The sequence below is a fragment of the Rhinolophus hipposideros genome (genome assembly GCF_964194185.1).
Source record: "Rhinolophus hipposideros genome assembly, chromosome: 7".
Classification (NCBI taxonomy): Eukaryota; Metazoa; Chordata; class Mammalia; order Chiroptera; family Rhinolophidae; genus Rhinolophus; species Rhinolophus hipposideros.
The window spans coordinates 48,744,103-48,762,998 of NC_138053.1; the positions used below are offsets into that span (position 1 = coordinate 48,744,103).

At 36.4% G+C, this 18,896-nt stretch overlaps 1 protein-coding gene across 2 annotated transcripts in view; it reads right to left on the bottom strand.

The window, feature by feature from the left end:
- Window positions 1–18,896, bottom strand: part of MSH3 (mutS homolog 3) — a gene marked incomplete at its 5' end in the record, with an annotated part of 143,969 nt that overhangs the window by 91,101 nt on the left and 33,972 nt on the right. For both annotated transcript variants that reach the window (XM_081052891.1, XM_081052892.1), the window contains 3 exons: window positions 370–454; window positions 7,444–7,558; window positions 10,231–10,343. In XM_081052891.1, the coding sequence (XP_080909017.1) occupies window positions 370–454; window positions 7,444–7,558; window positions 10,231–10,343 (313 nt within the window). The remainder of the gene's footprint in view (window positions 1–369; window positions 455–7,443; window positions 7,559–10,230; window positions 10,344–18,896) is intronic.

Sequence of the window (18,896 nt, forward strand, 5' to 3'; positions counted from 1 at the left end):
AGAACAATCAAAGGTATGTAGAAAGAGTATACTCAAGCAGGCAAAAAAATCCACTTAATATCAATTTTCAAAGACGATGCCCTTCCAAAGGAAGATGTGATACAGAATGATCAGGAAGAGCATTTCACTTCAATCATTAAAAAGAACAGTTCGAAAGCTCCCAAAGTAACCTCACAGAAATATTTTGTACTGCGTTTGATGCTCCCAAAAGCAAGCACTGCAGTTATCAACTAATAAATAGATAACAGATAGAGTGGTCAGTTAATGACAATATTATTTTCATCTACACTTCTAAGAACAGACTGGTACCTTACTCCAATTTTTTTTTCAAAACCATTTTGAATCAACTATCCCTTATGTTTACCTGACCTGATTCTGTAGGATTTCAAGATTCCTTAATGTTGTTCCACTAATGGTCATAAATTCCATTTCACCTGAGAACTGTTTAAAATTCCTGTAAAAGAATAAAATATGAGGCATGATGTAAGTGCACAAAGAAATTTTAAAAACTTATTTAGGCACTAGAAATATTTCAGTAACATTATGAAAAAAGTTAGCTCTTTGACAGGGAATCAAACCAAAAGAAGTGAAAAGAATATTCACTGGGATATTGTCTTCCATTGATGCTGATGACGTTAAACAGAGTGATGGCAAAATAAGGATAGCTGCTCTCAAACCAAAAACAAGAACAGAAAGTTAAGTGGTGCCAACAGTTTTCGTTATTGTTGTTATTTTTACATTTCCAGGAATAGAACCAAACAGTCTTTTATCATTGGCAGAGCACGTGGTATCATCTTCAGAAAAAACTATGCAATTAGCTAGAAAAATATGTCAAGATACTTTAAAATTGTCCTCTTTATTCTTTAGCATGAGACCATTTTTGAGAAACCCTTTAACAGCTTTTAATCAACATGCTGATATATGCAACAAATGTTATTTACTCTATAATTAACAAAACATATTAATGTGGCTAGTGTCTTAGTAGAGTATAAAACTGAAAAAGTACCAGAAATTATTTCCTTAAGCTCAAAGAATGCACATGCTGCTTATGTCTCTGTAGCTATCCCAAACTAGATTAAAAAGTTCAATGAATTTCATATAGACTTGAGTATTGAATTGCAATGTGATTAATAAATGTATGCACAACTCCAATTTTGTCCTTATTAGTCTTTCATGTTAAAAAGTATATTAATCAATGCATTACTAATACAGGAATTCAATTTCCTTTATAAGTCAATCCTTTGTTTTTTCTATCAATAGCACACCTATAGACTTGATGGCCTAACGGCAAGAAAAATAATGAATGGCAAGTCACTAAACTATTTGGAGAGAAAGCATGAAAGTTTGCATTATAAGCCTGACCACTTGGGGACCAGTTGGGGAAACAAGGCCTCATCCAGGAACCTAGAGCCTAAAATCAGAGCCCGTGCTCATTGAGAGATGCTTCCACTTCTACATGACTTCAACTAAAGCTCTAGGGCCCTAAAACAGAAATAACTTACAGCACATTAGGAACGTTGCCTAGTAACTCAACGGTGTCCTTTGGTAGTATAATTTGTCTGCGACAGGTTTGTCCTAGCTTCCAGAGGATAACTTGTTAATGATTTTCAGAGAGAAGCAGCTCCAACACTGATTGATAGCACGTGTATATAGCCCTTTTTCTCCTTCTTATAGCAGTTAACTTAATTTGCCTTGCATTACAGCAATTTATGCTCTTCGGCTACCTTATCTAATAGATCTTAGCTCCTTGGAAGCAAGGGTCTTATACCTTTGGTAGCACCTGCAGAGTCTAGCAGAAAGTAGATGTTCAACAGAGGTCTGCCATCTTCCCATATGGAAGCCAGTTTGGGTTTGTTTGTTTTCCTTTGAGTCACAAAGTTCAGAAATATCTGTGAAACACCCAAGGACAGTAATAAAACACTATCTTCAGAAGATTTTGTAGAGTCTCCGATGGGCACTTGTCTTATTAGGGAGACCGCTTCAGGGACGGTGTAGATACCTGATCACTGCGCTATACACCTGAAGCTGAATGTCAACTATATGTGATGTCAGAGGGGTAGTAGATTGGGGAGGGGGCTTATCACTATGAGAGGAGTATAAATGATAAATGTCTATTACATTGTTTTTTGTACACCTGAAACTAATACAAAGAAAAAGAAAAAACCATTATCTTCAGGAAGAAATAATCATGCCCTGATTAACCACGAAGCTGACAGGTGTTCATACAACTTCATGGCCAAAAATCCAAGCTGCAAGAGCTGACAGCCTAGACTCAGAGTTGGTATCTAACCAGGTCCTGAGTATTTAGATATTACATTATTTACTTCAACCTCTGTTAGTTGGGTTTAACCTATACAATCAACACTTGAGTACCATAATCAGACACAGACTCTAGAAGGATGCTTCCTTGGCATGAAAGACTAATGAAGAACCCATAATCCAACTGCCTTTCCTGAAAACACCTCAGAGCTGCCTTTATCTCCCATGTAAACCCGAGGTGTAAAACAAGTGAGTAGCATTAAAATGTGTAGACTGTCCAGAAATACTGCTCAGTTGCCTTCACCCTCAAAAGTGCTTGTAAACCCAATGTCCACATCCTGAAGAACCGTGTCTTAAGTTTAGGATTCCGAAAGCATCCCCTGTTCCACCAGTTATCTGAGGGTTTTGTCACCTAACTCCAACCAAAAATGACATCCTGCTCCCACTATGCCTCGAGGGACTCTGTGAAGCAAGGCACAGAACATCAAGAAGACCGAAAATTAGAATTTCACGGAGCTTACAGAAGAGTTTACATAATGCGGTAGTGCCTGCTTGCTAAAAAGTATCGACACGTGTGGCAGAATCTTGTCTGGGCTAACACACAACCTGGTAGAGAGGGCTGGAGAAGCGTAGAGTCCTCAGTTACATATAATTACGGGAGGCTCCCAATACCTACAATATCAAAAAGAACCCAGTAACTCCGAGCAAACAAACTGACTTAAGTTAGCTACAACACCAGACTTTTAGTGAGAACAAGTATAGGCATACCTCATTTTGTTGCACTTCAGATGTTGCTTTTTTTTTCTTAACAAATTGATGGCAAGACCCTCCACCAGCACAAAGATAATGACTTGCTTTATTATGAGACTCATTTTATTTTGGTGGTCTGGAATCGAACCCACAATATCTCCGAGATACGCCCGTATCGGCTCTTTTCTTATTTAGTATTAATGAGGTGCATATGGTTTTTTCTTTGTTTTATTTTTGGTTTTTGCCCTTACTGAACAAGTCATCTAAACCTCGAAGCAGAGAAACAAAGAATTTCTTTTAAACTGACATCTGCATTGTTTTCAATAAAAGAGAGCAACCACTGAGCACTATTAGACTGATTCCTATGGAACAATAATCATCAAGCAATGATAAGCACCAACTTTGCTTTTGGGTTTCCCAAATGTTTGGTTGATAATGTATTCTGATGTGTATATAAGGGAGTAAAAAAATCTTTTGTAATAGTAAAAACCTAGAGACAACCTAACTGAACATCAACAGGGTAACAGTTAAATAAATTTTGGTAAGTCCAGATTACTATACACCTTCGAACAGAAATGACTTACAGCTATCTGCACTGATATGAAAAACTATCCATGATATATTGCTGATAGAGGGGGGGAAAAGTCATATGATCCTTCTCATCTCTCAGCAGGAATACTGTTAACAGCTTCCCAAATGGTCTCCCTGCTTCATCCCTGTGCCCTACAGGGTATTCTTAACAGAACAGCCAAAGGAATCAATTGTAAACTGTACATAAGATCATTAGATTACTTTGCTTAGAAATCCTCCAACATTCTCCAACTCCCTGAGAAAAAGTTCAAGTCCTAAGTCTATAATACCCTGCACAACTTGCCTTCCATCTCCGCTTTAACTCTGAGTTCACCTCCTAATATGCCCCCCCTCAGTAACTTTGTTCCAGCACCTAGGCTCTTTGTTATTCCTAAACATACCAGGCACTTAAGTTGTGCTTCCTGCTGTCTCTGCCTGCAACACTGTTCTTTCACATGTTCAAATCTGCTCCTGTCAGTGCCTATTTCCAGGAATTACATACATTTTTGAGCTAAGGGTTGTATCTGCCAGCATCCTTAGGAATTCAATGATATATGATCACCAATCTAAAATACTCAAACAATTCTGAATTATTTATTCTTTTGGAAGAAGCTCAATTTTATGTGTTTTCAAATGAACCTCATAAACAATGCCTGGCTAGAATTAATGCTGTGTGAACCTGGATAGAAATATAATAAGTAACATGGGAAAATATTTCATTAGTATTTTAGACAACAAAAATTCAAAGGATGATTTTTTCCCTCAAGTTTCATAATGGGAGGAAATATACTTACTACTAACTTGCCAGACAAATTTAAGACGCTATATCATTCCTATACGACTTTTAAAAAAAAAAATCAATCTTTCTGATTTAGATAAAGGCAATAAAGGTATAGACCTTATCTGAAAAAATCAACCCCTTACAAAGATCCTATTTAAGTAATATTTGAAAACGGAAACAAAGGCAAAAAATGTACCTTGTTACATATGAACTCGATGGTGAAAAATAGTTCTCTATGTATAGGTTTCAGAGGTCACACATTTACCATTTTTCTAATCTTTTGGTGGTTAATTTTATTTATCATACATTTAATTTCATAATATTATTATACATTTTAATTATTATAAACTTCATTATTACAAAACTCTAGTTTTATTGTAGATTCCCTTCTACGTGATTTGTAATTAAACAAAACGAATACCTTTGCATTCATAAATGTTCCAATAAGGACACTAGAAAGGAAAATAAAAAGGTTTATAACGGGTCCCTAAGACCACTGCCAGGTTCAATGATTCACTAGAATACATAGGACTCAGTATATAGTCGTACTCACAGTTATGATTTATTACAAGCAAAATTTGCTCTGCTAAAACCTCACTTAATCCACCCTTAAGAGCAATTCCTGAAATGGTATATTTTCCTCTAACAACGTAAAATTCTATTGTGAAGGCTCAAAGACCTTTAAATAAAAGTGTATCAAGATTTTTATGAAATATGCAACTTTTGCGAAACAATTTGCAAAACAAAACAACGAAATTTTCCCCCAATAGCATAGCTCTTGAAGTACAATCATACCTTATGCTGCTAAATTTTCAAAGTAATACAACTGAATTTTAAATACAGAAGGACAGCATTTATGTTTTCCAAAGTAATCACTTTGAGAGGCTACATTCTTTTTTTAAGATATAAGAACTGGGGAATTACTCTTTGGGAATTAGATACAGAGTCAAATCACATGCCACCCATACAACATCATCAATTACATTTCATTTTTAAGCAAAACAACAGTACATGTTTGATCACAGTTTTTATTTTTCTTGGCTCCCAAGGACATTTTGGGATTTTCCAATCAAATCCATGCTCACAGGATGAATTCCTTCCTTCTTTCTTATTAATCCTGTATTTACTGACTGCCTACTAGGTGCTGGGCACATGCTGGGTGACATACAATGTAAGGGCCTAAGATTTTGGACCTCTTTATACCTTTTGTGTCTGGCTCTATGGAAATGAGAGGAGGGGATTACCAACAGGCAGGTCAGATACATACTAAGGCACGAGCAGATCCAGTTCCCTGACCACTCTTCAACAATGCCACCAAATATAAGTTTAGCTTCACTCAATTTATCAAGTCAGGTAACTTTAAAATAAGCTATTTTAATTTCAGTACAAATAAACATTTTATGTTTTACTGTTTAGCATTATTTTCACTTTGAATTTAATATGAGGAGGACACAATAATGTTAACAGATCCAAATTCAACTACTTCTAAACATGAGAGCCTGATTTTAGAAAAAGTCAATTTCCTTATTCTAATATTAGCACTTCATTGATTGGTGATGTATGGACAGAAACGAACCTTAACGGACAAGCTATTTACTCACTAGTTCAACCTCAATTAGAGGCTCCCTAGCATGAACAAGTCAAATGATAGGTAGCTTTTCATCCTTTCTTTATGGGGATCCAACACAATCAACGATATAGAATGATCTCTACAATAAGTTTCCTATTACTGGAGCTTAAAGTGGAATCCAATGAGGTACAATGCCAGGCTGCTACTTTTTAATAAAACACTTCAGCCATACTAAAATATATAGAGATGAATATAGCACCCAGGTTCAAAAATAAACATCAAGTGGAACTTCCCTGTGCCATTTCCCCCACCGACTTTTATTTTCCCCCCTCCATCCCCACTAAAAGAAACCACTCTTCTGAATTTGTTGTTCATCATTTCCATGCATGTTTTATACCTTCTCTATATATGTACGTATTCTTAAGCAATACACCCTACTGTTTCACGTTTCTAACTTCGTGTAACAGTATGTACTCTGTGTCCTTCAGCAATTTGCTTTTGGGCTCAATATAATGCTAATGGAAATTTTCTAATATTGATATGTATAACTCTAGAGTCCATTCATTTTCATTGCTGTATAACATTATATTGCATGAACATAACACAATGAACCCACTCTCCTGTTGATGGACATTTAGATTATTTTTAAATAGGACAAAACTCCTTCCAAAGAAATATTCTGTTCTATGCTAAATAACAAGAGAATACACACCAAAAAACACATTATAGAAAGATTCCCAAGTGAACCTCCCTTTCTTCCACGCTCTCCAACAATATCAAACCAGCACCACCTCTCTTTCTCAATTCTTATTTAGCCATTTTACTAAGATAGCTCCTATCTGTCCACCTACCTCAGCAGAGCAGGAAGCAGCTTACTTATCCAGGATCAAAATTATGGAGGGTAATGCTTCACAGAGCCAAAGACAAAGGGCTGGTGAAGGTGGAATATAGGAAGGCAAGAACATTATCCCACTGCCTTTTTTTATTCCACTGGTTTTTAAACTAGTATTTTCCTAGAATATTACTTGCCCGCTTTTAAATCTCTGAACTCTACAAAGTTAATCACTCTTTTAAAAAGCTGTCTATGTTAATAGCTGTCCTCTTTGTCTCCAACTTTATGGCCTATGAAATAAGAACTGAAACCAAGAATAAAAACGGAAGTGAGGTTTCATAAAAGCTTTTTAATACCACTTCTTAATTCCATTCTTATTACTACTTGGCAATTAACTGCGCTTTAGAATAAAGCACAGTTTGTAGTCAATGCTACAATACATTAAATAGCCATCATGAATACAAATTGACAGAATTCTTAAAAATTCTGCCAATATTTTTATACCAATTAATATTTTTAATATTCTTCAGCAACAGCACCACACAATTCATCCTTCCCCCTGAACAGAGTATTCTATCAATAGCAGGTAAACATCTCTGAGTACAGTTCTTACCAAATTCAATTTAAGAAATATTTTTAATATAACATCACCCTTTATTTTATTTTTGAGAAATTACTTACTTGGGTTTGGAAAGCACCTTTTCCAAGTTAAATTCTTTGAGGTATCTTATTATGGCAGCTAAAGAGCAGATCACAGGCTTCTCCAAGTTAATGATGCCAGAAAAACTTTGAGAACCTAAAAAAACAGAATATGTACCTTCATTAGGATTATTTTTCACCATTATTAAAAACAAAATTTAAGTTAAATAAAATTTTGTTTACGGTTATTGAAATAATAATTTAGATAGTATCTCCTAAAACTGCCCTTTGGGAAAATGTAGATTACAAATACATGGAGCATGGGAAAAAGGGCATTTTCTGACAGTGGAATAAACCTTTTTGGAAAGCAATAGAGAAACTTTTCAAAATGTAAAATGTGCATCTATTTTGGCCTTAGAAATACTCCAAAATGTTGTCAAAGATGTGTATGTAAGGGAGTAGAAAAATCTTTTGTAATAGTAAAAACCTAGAGACAACCTAACTGAACATTAACAGGGTAATAGTTAAATAAATTTTGGTAAGTCCAGATTACTATACACCTTCGAACAGAAATGACTTACAGCTATCTGCACTGATATGAAAAACTATCCATGATATATTGCTGACAGAGGGGAGAAAAGTCATATGATCATTCTCATCTCTCAGCAGGAATACTGTAACAGCTTTCCAAATGGTCTCCCTGCTTCATCCCTGTATTCTTAACAGAACAGCCAAAGGAATCAATTGTAAACTGTACATAAGATCATTAGATTACTTTGCTTAGAAATCCTCCAACATTCTCCAACTCCCTGAGAAAAAGTTCAAGTCCTAAGTCTGTAATACCCTGCACAACTTGCCTTCCATCTCCGCTTTAACTCTGAGTTCACCTCCTAATATTCTCCCCCTCAGTAACTTTGTTCCAGCACCGAGGCTCTTTGTTATTCCCAAACATACCAGGCACTTAAGTTGTGCTTCCTGCTGTCTCTGCCTGCAACACTGTTCTTTCACATGTCCATGCGGCTTTCCCACTTACCTCCTTCAATCTGCTCAAATCTTTGTTCAGGTGCCCTTTTCTCTGTGAAGCTTTCCTTTACCATCTCATTTAGAACTTCACCCTCTTCCCTTCCTTATTTCTTCACAGCACTTATCACCTTCAAACAAACTATCTAAATTATTACATTGTACATCTCCCCCCATTAAAATGTAAACCACAGAAGGGCAAGCATTTTTGTCTGTTTTATTCTGTATTGTTTGTGTAATTAATGCCTCAGACAATAGGCATTCAACAAAAATTAATTTGAAAGAATAAATTCAAGTTATATTAAACAAATAGACACAATTACATATGTATGTTTATGTGTATACATGTGGATTTTATATAAAAAAAATCTTAAGAATTTGAGAGGAGGGACTAATGTTTTTCTTTATATACAACTATATCTTGAATTTTTGGCAATAGGCGTTTATTACTTTTAGAAATTAAAAATTAACGAAATATCCTTTACATATCAGTAATACAAAATAACTTTTAATTTTAACTATAGTTTTTTAAATCAAACCTAGGTATAAATAGAGTTAACAAAACCCTTTCCTCTTCTACTGAGAATTTCATCTTTTAACTTTCTGTGTCCCACAGGAAACCTGATAAAGACGAAGTGCCAGTGTGTTGTGAAGTAGCATTGCATATGGTAAAAATACTCTAAAATCAGTAAATTGCACCTGGACTAGGAGGAAATTATAAATACCTGATTCCAGAATTTTGGCATTCCCTGAGAGTACACTGACTCGTTGAACTTGGCATGCCCTTTATAGAAATTCCAGCAAGTGATACGGGTTCCTGCAGGACATGGGGCTTCTAAGCTAGGGCAGACCCTGCACCCACCGGATGAGAGGTTTTTGGGTTTTTTTGCAGCTGAGCCCTCACTGGGGGAGAGAGGAAACTTAAGTGCCGATGGCTCTCTGGATTACTACAAAGACCACTGAGGACTACTCCCAATAAGAGAGCACGTGCCCTGCCAACAAGCTGGATTTTCTGTCCTATATCCTTCTAAGTGAATTTGATGCCAAGAGCAGCTTATGGTGGTCTTGTGACTTAGTCTTGTCTTTAGATGAATATAAGACAATGATCCCTTGGTGATATCTCAGCCTGGAGTCCTAAGTGGGGGTTACACTCTCAGACACTCGATTCAATTTGGCCAAGGCACTATGAGATTAAAAGAGATGGGAAGAGAAACGCTAACAAGACATTGAAGCCTGGGAGGGAACTGGGGAGGCTGATCTGTCTATGGTCTAATAGAGAAAGCTCTGCAGCATGTGCTAAGGGATAAAAAATGGACTTTCACATTAGCTGGGCTGGAAGAAACGAGGGGTATGGATCAAATCAAGCACTGCTGCCTGCTGAGGAAATGTGAATTAGACAAATAAGGGCTACCTAACATGTTCAGGCCGTGTCACTAATACTCTGGTATTTAAATTCTGGCACTCAACCTTCTGAAATGCTACCCTCCATCAGAAAGATCCACACAGTCTATAAAATTGCAAAGAAAAAAATGGGCCATATTGTAAGAGAAACAAGAAGGAAAGCTGGTCACTAACTAACTCCTTACACTCCAATGAATATGTCAAAAACATCAAATTACATAACTACAAAGGAAAAAGCTGCACCGGTGACCTGTAGAGTGCAAGAACAATGAACTCTTCCCTCTACTTCTTTCAGTTATTTATTGGTAACTAGTTTTCATTAAATTGAAAGTCAAATCTTGCACCTTTATCCAAATTTCAACTCAGGTAAATTTGAGGACATATGGCTAACACGTACAAAATATTTACCTTTGATGTCAACTATATCTTTTGCATAAAATTCTGTAACCACCTGGAAAGCATGGCTATATTCAAAATACATGTTATCCATCCTTTCTACTCGAATTCTGTCATCCCGAACACTGAAAGAAAAAAATGAACATTTCAAAATAATTATCCATAATCCTGAACTATCTGTATTTAGGCCTTTGCCTGACAATCAATCAATCAATCAATCAATCAATCCTCATTCCTTATTCTCTTCCAAGTAGAAGGAAAAGAACGAGCTAAAGTTTCCCTGTCAAAAGGCCTCATTTCATAAAATATAATTATTACTTTTACTACTGGTGTTTTACTATCACCTAGCACATTGTGAGCACTTTATATATATTGTTATCAAGAACTCATTGAATAGACGAATGGATAAAGAAGTTGTGGTACATATACACAATGGAATACTATTCGGCGTTAAGGAAAGATGATATAGGAACATTTGTGACAACATGGATGGATCTCGAGAGAATAATGCTAAGTGAAACAAGTCAGACAGAAAAAGCAGAGAACCCTATGATTTCACTGATATGTGGTATATAAACCAAAAAGAACAAGACAAACAAATGAGAAACAAAAACTCATAGACACAGACAATAATTTAGTGGTTACCAGAGGGTAAGGGGGGTGGGGGGAGGGAGATGAGGGTAAAGGGGATCAAATATATGGTGATGGAAGGAGAACTGACTCTGGGTGGTGAACACACAATGGGATTTATAGACGATGTAATACAGAATTGTACACCTGAAATCTATGTAAATTTACTAACAATTGTCACCCCAATAAAATTAATTAAAAAAAATAAAATAAAATAAAATAAAATAAAAAAAAGAACTCATTGAAATTAGGGTCCATTGCTTTAGTAAATACAAAAGGGAGAAAAACGGAAGAGCATCATTGCAATTTAATTGCTTCATTTTTTAAAATACTCTAGCAACAGAATACATCATCAAGTAATTCTTTCTTTGAAGTGGCATCTATATGACTGGTTGGCTTTTTGCTAACTCTATTTCTACCACAGCCTCCAGTCAAATATAGTAAATTCCTCTTAGGTCACCTCTCACTATTTAAAGTGGTTCTATAGTCTTTAAAAAAAATTATATATGTATGTACATATATAATCATGTAAGGCCATAAACATATCATCCATGCTGGATACTACTTTTTTTTTTCTGTTTTGTCGGCTCCCCATTCACCCTTCCTTCTCCTCTCCTTATCACCTCACTCCCAACCCATATTAACGGCCTAGAATGAATCTTCTTTATTTTTTCATCTTTATATGATCATATACAAGCATACTGTACACATACATATTCATAAATGTCACTGCTTTATAAAAATGCTATCATTTTGTACTAGCAATAACTCTTGGAAATCCCTCCATATAAAGTAATATAGCTACAAGTCATTCCTTTTAATAGCTAAAAAATATTTCATAGTATGTAAAAGCCGTAACTTATTCAACCATTTTTTATTATTGGATATCACTTGGTATTAACATTTTTTCATGTTGCTTAGAACATTTTTATCTAACAATTACAATTAATAAAACATTACAGATGTATAACATCCCATTATTAAAAATGACATAATTTGTCCATTCATGTCTTTTGTATCTAGCAATAACATTCTGTAATTTTCTCCATGTTTTATATAACTGGTTGTGCTCACACTTAGATATATTAAGATTAATGTTACTGCAAAGGGAATCTTTTCTTCTATTGTACTTATTAAAGTGTTATCATTGATGTACATGAACCTATCAATTTTTATATGTAGCAACTGTACTGAACATTAATTGATGTTCTTGAATTTTCCACATATGCATTTATATCATCTGTAAAAAAATAAAAAAATTTTGTCACTCCCTTACAATTTCTAGTCTTCATTTCTTTTTCCTATCTCATTATACTACTGGCTAAGACGTTCATAGCTCTGTTGAACATCTAACAGGCATCCTTTGTCTTTTTACTGACACTAATAGGAATGCTTCTAAAGTTTCAACTGGTAAGTACAATGTTTGCTGTAGGTTTTGGAATAAATGACTTACGAGCCTAAGGTTTGGTAAGCTTCCTAGTTTTTGGAAAAAATTTTAGCATAAAGGATTACTGAATCTTACCTAATGTCCTTTCTATATGTGTTAAAATGATCATGTAGTTCCTCTCACTTAATTTCTTAATATATTATTCATATTTTCTGATGCTAAGTGATCCCTGCATTTCTGGCATATATTAACTTTGTCATGATGTTCTGTGATGCTCAAATAAAGTTACAAACTTGATTTCTTAGTGTTTTCAGTTTTTTCCTATAAATCTGTGCCAGCATACCTACCTCCAAAGGCTTTTTCTGTTCTACTACAAGATTAGGCAGGCATAAGCTGATTCAGGAAGAAATCTAAGAGGGAGGATTTTCTCCCATCTGTGGTGCTGAAAAAGGATTCTTCCATTTTAATCCACCAGAGAGGGAGTATCAAACTACTGCAAACCTCTTACCAATTTTTATCTTCCTGTAGACTCCTTTAATACCTAGATTTTTAGAAGCCCACAGCAAAGTTACTATTTAGCAACTCAGAAAGCAATGAATGACCTTACATGAGCTCCACAGTGTTTTTATATAAGTTTCTAGAATGAACACAAGAAGCAGCTGGTAACTCAATTACTGTTCTAATTAAAAGTTTTGTTTGATAAGCAGATAAGGAATTAGAAACCCATTAAATCTGATAAAATGAACTTGTCAGTTATCCTTGAGGCTTTCATGGAAGTATTACACAGTGTTAAATTCATTGTTCTGCAATCTGTATATTAAAAATCCTCATGCAAATGTTTTTTTTTTCACAAACTGGCTGGTTAAAATCTATCTGTGCTTTCCTAGATTTCTTAAAAACTGAAAAGTTATGGTAAATTCAAATCACTGTATCTCTGAAACAAAAGTCTATTTGAAATGCTGTATACATAATGAGCAATATCCAACCAGAATTTTGTCAAACTAGACTTTAGTAAATTTCTATACATTAAATAAAGCATGTCCAACTTGATTTCCTCAAACTGTAGTCTGTGGAATACCTACATCAGGATCACGTGCAACACACATTAAAAGCATGGATTCCACATCCCAAATGTGATCAACCTCAACTCAACTGGAAGTTAGGGGACAGGAAGTATTTTCATTTTTAACAGGGTTTTTCGGGTAATTCACAGGCAAACTGCAGACTGAAAACACTAGACTACATGAATACTGGCAATCACAGAACTAGGATACAAAGCAGAAATATAAATCTTCTCCAATGATAGTCTAGGTTTCAGCTGCCCTATTAAAGAGAATATTTTTCACCAAAGATATTAAAGAAGTCAGCTATCGTCAAATAACTGACCTGGGTCTAAAAATATTATGCAAACACTTTCCGTTTCCCACCCTCTACAGAGGCTGTCTGTGGCCCCGGGCTGAAGCCTCCTGAATGGAGGGGACGCTGGACAGAGGCAGTGCTCGTCCCTGGGCCATGGTGGCAACTCCCCTTCCGTGCTGGATGGGAGGAATCGCTTCAGGACGTGAGTTTCAGTCATTACACGAGGTATGGCAAACTGGACTGTATTAAAAGAAGATTTTGGGCCGGCCCGTTGGCTCAGGCGGTTAGAGGTCCATGCTCCTAACTCCGAAGGCTGCCGGTTCGATTCCCACATGGGCCAGTGGGCTCTCAACCACAAGGTTGCCAGTTCAATTCCTCAAGTCCGGCAAGAAAGGTGGGCAGCGCCCCCTGCAACTAAGACTGAACACGGCACCTTGAGCTGAGCTGCCACTGAGCTCCTGGATGGCTCAGTTGGTTGGAGCACCGGCTCTCAACCACAAGGTTGCTGGTTTGACTACCGCAAGGGATGGTGGGCTGCGCCCCCTGCAACTAGAAAACGGCATCTGGACCTGGAGCTGAGCTGCGCCCTCCACAACTAAGACTGAAAGGACAACCACTTGCAGCTGAATGGAACCCTCCACAACTAAGATTGAAAGGACAAGTTGACTTGGAAAAAAGTTCTGGAAGTACACACTGTTCCCCAATAAAGTCCTGTTCCCCTTCCCCAATAAAATCTTAAAAAAAAAAAAAAAAAAAAAAGAAGAGTGTGGAGCCCACACTAGAAAAAAGACAACTTCAGACCCAATAATACCTTTCATTGTCAATTTGGACATAAAATTGGTGACTCTCTGGTGTTGAATAACAGACTACCTACAAAGATTTTGAACTAACATTCAATTGTGACCAACAAATGGCAGCTTACCAATTTTATCATCTATGCTGACTTTAGAAACTGTAATTTTTATAGACAAAAAAAGCCTTATTGAAGGCTTTTGCCAATCTACTCTAGGAAAACTCACAAGGCCTCTTCTGACAGCATACTTACTGATAATATTAATACTAATTGAGTTCCAAGCTTCCTGGCTGAATGATTAATGCTCTCCTTTAAGGACAGAATGCAATAGAGATCTATATTGAATAAAAGAGACTATGTAACATAGTTACAACGTCTCTATCTTACAATTCGTATGAAATTAATTTTATCACTGCTTATAGTAAAGAACTATCTCCATTAGAAGACTAATGGCTTTATGTGAAATTATAATTATAAAGACAACCACTATTAACTATGTGGACTAGATAAAGGACATGTGGCCAGGGAGGAGCCGTCCGACAGAGAAAACACACACAGTTCATAGCACTGGAGGCCTCTCTGTCTAACCTAGACCTCTGCATAAGCATTTGCTCTGCAGACATTGCGCTGTAGGGACCTCCATGGGTGCAGAAGCCTTAACCAAAAAAAAAACCACTAGCACAAAAATATCAGAATAACCCCATAAAAACAGCAAGGAGAATAGACTACATTGTGAAAGAATCTTTCAAAGATATAAAAATAGAAAATAAAACAAAATGACAAGGACAAGCTAACATCAAATATAACTGCCATACTGACAAATGTAGATTTGCTAAACTTGCCTATTAAAAGAAAATTAAACTCAGACTGGATTACAAAGAGAGAAGAAAAAACCCTCAATGCTACAAATAGGAACACAAATTAAAATAAGGTAATTCTGAAAGGTTAAAAATAAAAGGATGATTAAAAAATATGCCCAGATGAATATACTAGGCAATGGCAAATACATAAAAAGAAAGCATAGGACAAGATTTTATTATCAGGTAAGATAGAATTCAGGACAAAAACATTAAACAAGACAAAGAAAGGTACTTTAGTGGGGAGGGAGGTGGTAGATGACGGTACAGGGGATCAAATATATGTTGATGGAAAGAGAACCGACTCTGGGTGATGAACACACAATGTGATATATACTGTTTCCCCGAAAATAAGACCTAGCCGGACAATCAGCTCCAATGCGTCTTTTGGAACAAAAATTAATATAAGACCCGGTATTACATTATATCATATCATATCATATATCATATCATATCATATTATAAAGACCCGGTCTTAAATTATAGTAAAATAAGACCAGCTATTATATTATATTATATTATATTATATTATATTATATTATATTATATTAGTCCCGGTCTTATTTTACTATAAGACCGGGTCTTATATTAATTTTTGCTCCAAATGATGCATTAGAGCTGACTGTCCGGCTAGGTCTTATTTTCGGGGAAACACTGTAGTCATCTACTTTCTTGTACTTGAACCTGGGAGGTTAGGAGTCCAGGGGACAGAGTGGCTGGAGCCATCCTGCCACCTTGTGGAACAGGAGAGAAAGACAAACCCAAGGAGGAGAGGCAAAGAAAAGTCCCTAAATCCAGCTATGCCTTATTCTAGCCTACCTTTGAGCTTTTCCCTTCCATGAACCAATACGTTCATTTTCAGTTTTAAAATATTCAATGAGAACTCACTAGAAAGTGTGGGGTTTTTATCAAGAAAAAGGAGCTTTTAGCTGTCCAGAGAAGAAAGTGAACATAATCACACAGGAAGCTTCTTAGAAGATGGAAACTTCTACTGAAGTCCACGTGGCCAATTAGTGAACCAAGGTGAGGGAGGCTCAACCTTTAATTACAGCTGGTGAATCTGCTTCAGACCAAACCAACAGGCAGACAGAATACATCAGATTTCTGGAGACCAAAGGGACCCTCTCCACCAAGCTGAGGTGAAGGGACGTTAACCAAATTATCACTGGGGATGAGAAATTAAAAGCAAATTTAGGACCAGAGCCCCTGCAGCCTTAAAAAGAGCTGAGGTTAAGAAACACACCAGGACCTAGCCCCCCAGGACAGGCCTCTTAGCAAGTCAGAGGGAGGACTGAGAGTTTCCTCACTCACTGTGTGAACTCCATGGGGCCTAAGGAAAGCCCAGAAGCCTAAGGCCCAGGAAGTAAGCAAGGCCAACGTACATGGCAGTTGTGCTGCTCTAAAGACTAAGAGAAATGGAAGGTGTTATCTTAATAAAAGAAGTCTGTACTAGGGGAAGTCATGTCTTTCTAAACCTTTCTCTAGCTTTTCCTAAACTTCTGGTTTTACATTTCCTTCTACAATGCTCGTTAGCCTTTTCAGGTAAAGCGCTATCAGAAAATGTCTATCTTGTACACCAGACAGGAAAGTACTTCTATCTGCAATGAGGTCAGGAATACTAAATGTTCAAACTTGGAAAACCAAAGGGAGAAGAACATGTGAACGGTGAGGGAATAGAAGCAGAAAGCCTAGAGATGCCATTCATGTCTGCCTATAGTCATGACCTTCCAGTTCTTCCTTGATCCTGGAAATCTTCTCTAAAGATGAATCTCCTTGTAATAGTATTTTTAAACCTCCATGCTTTCTTAATGTTTCAGCCCATCACAGTCCTGGGTCTTTTCACCACCAGTCTACAATTACACACCCCGACCCTGTGTGCACATTCTTATTTAACAAGGGGGCCAAGACTCCCCTCCTCTAAGATGCTTTCCCAGAAGAACAACCACATACTAGGAGGGCCTGTGCTTTGCACTGGACACATGGGGCTGTGGTTGGTAAAGTAATACCTTTAGAAATAAAGCTACTTTGTTCTAAGCACACATGCTTTTTGTCAGAAACTTTACTGTCAGGGATAGAAACATAAGTTGTAATACGCATTAGAAAGGAATGAAAAATTCATGTAATATTAACCAAAGTAATGTCAACTATGCTATAACATTATCCCTTTTGAGTTCCAGAAGCAGACGTGAAGGAAGGGGAATGGCTGGTTCCTCGTGTGTTTTTCCTGAGAGGCCATATAACGCAGTGGTTAAGAGCATATGCTTCAGAGCCAGCACGTCTGCACCAAATCCCAGCTCTGCCACTTACTAGTCGTATAACCCTAGGTGTAACATCTCTCTGCTTCAATTTCCTCATCTATAAAATCTGTATTAGAAGAACAGCAGATTCCTCACAGGGTGTTTGTGAAGATTAAATCAGTCAATAAATATAAAGCCCTTAGAACAGTGTCTAATACATAATTGGCTATTGTTATTATTATTAATATTATTACTGCTACTGAAGAATGAGAGATAAGAGTAGTCATGTGCTCAAAGGAAAAGGAAAAAAGGAGAGAGAGGGAGCTTTAGAGTAAAAGCAATTGGGCAGGACAGGCACAAATAAACAGCATGTCAGCAACAATGAATATTCTCAGTAGCTACCAAGGTTTGTGTCTAAAAGCACCTTTTTCACTCCGAGGAAACATGATGAAGGTGGGGAAAATCAAATGTATGATTTCAGAAACCACAGCCCCTCCCCAAAATACCGCCTCACCTACTACTGATGTTTGAAATGCCTTTATATAGACACAAAGCATTGTCATTTCACAAGTAGAAACAAAAGGAGCTACTCAAAGGTCCTTACACAGCACTCTTCAAAGATGAGAAAACAAAAGGTATAGAAAGGCTAATATTATATACTAAGGAGAAAAAGAAATTTCATCCCCTACCCTTATCCTATGCCCCAAAATTAAATGAAAACATTTAACAAAGCTAAAAGTAAAAGCTGTACCTATAAAATTCCTAGAAGAAAACATAAGAGAAAACTCATGACCTTGACCTTGAAGTAAGCAAAGACATCTTAGGACACAAAAAGCACTAACCATAAAAGAAGAAATTGATAAATTTGACTTCCACGAAAATTAAATCCTTCTGTTTTTCCAAGGTCATCAAGAATATTAAAAGTCAAGACACAGACTAGGAGAAAATACTCACAATACATATATCTGACAAAGGATTTTTATTTGGAATGTAGAAAGAATTTTTATAGCTCCATAATCACACACGCAACCCAATTTTTTTAATGGGCAAAGGAAGATACAGGAATAGCCAATAAACATATGAAAACATCATTGGTCATCAAAGAAAAAGTAAGTTAAAACTAAAATGAGACACCACTTCATACTCACTATAATGGCTAAAATTAAAAAGACTATAATTGAAAAATAAAAAATTATGCAAAATAAATAAATAAATAAAATGATGAAAATAAAAAGATTGGCAATACTTAGAGTTAGGAAAGATGTGGAGCAGCTACAACTCTCATACCCTGCTGGTGGGAGTATATAATTGGGGAACTGCTTTTGAAAAACTTGGTTTGGCCGATTCTTACAGTTAAATACGCGTACATATTTACCCACACAGCCCAACAATCTCACTCCTATTTACCCCAAATA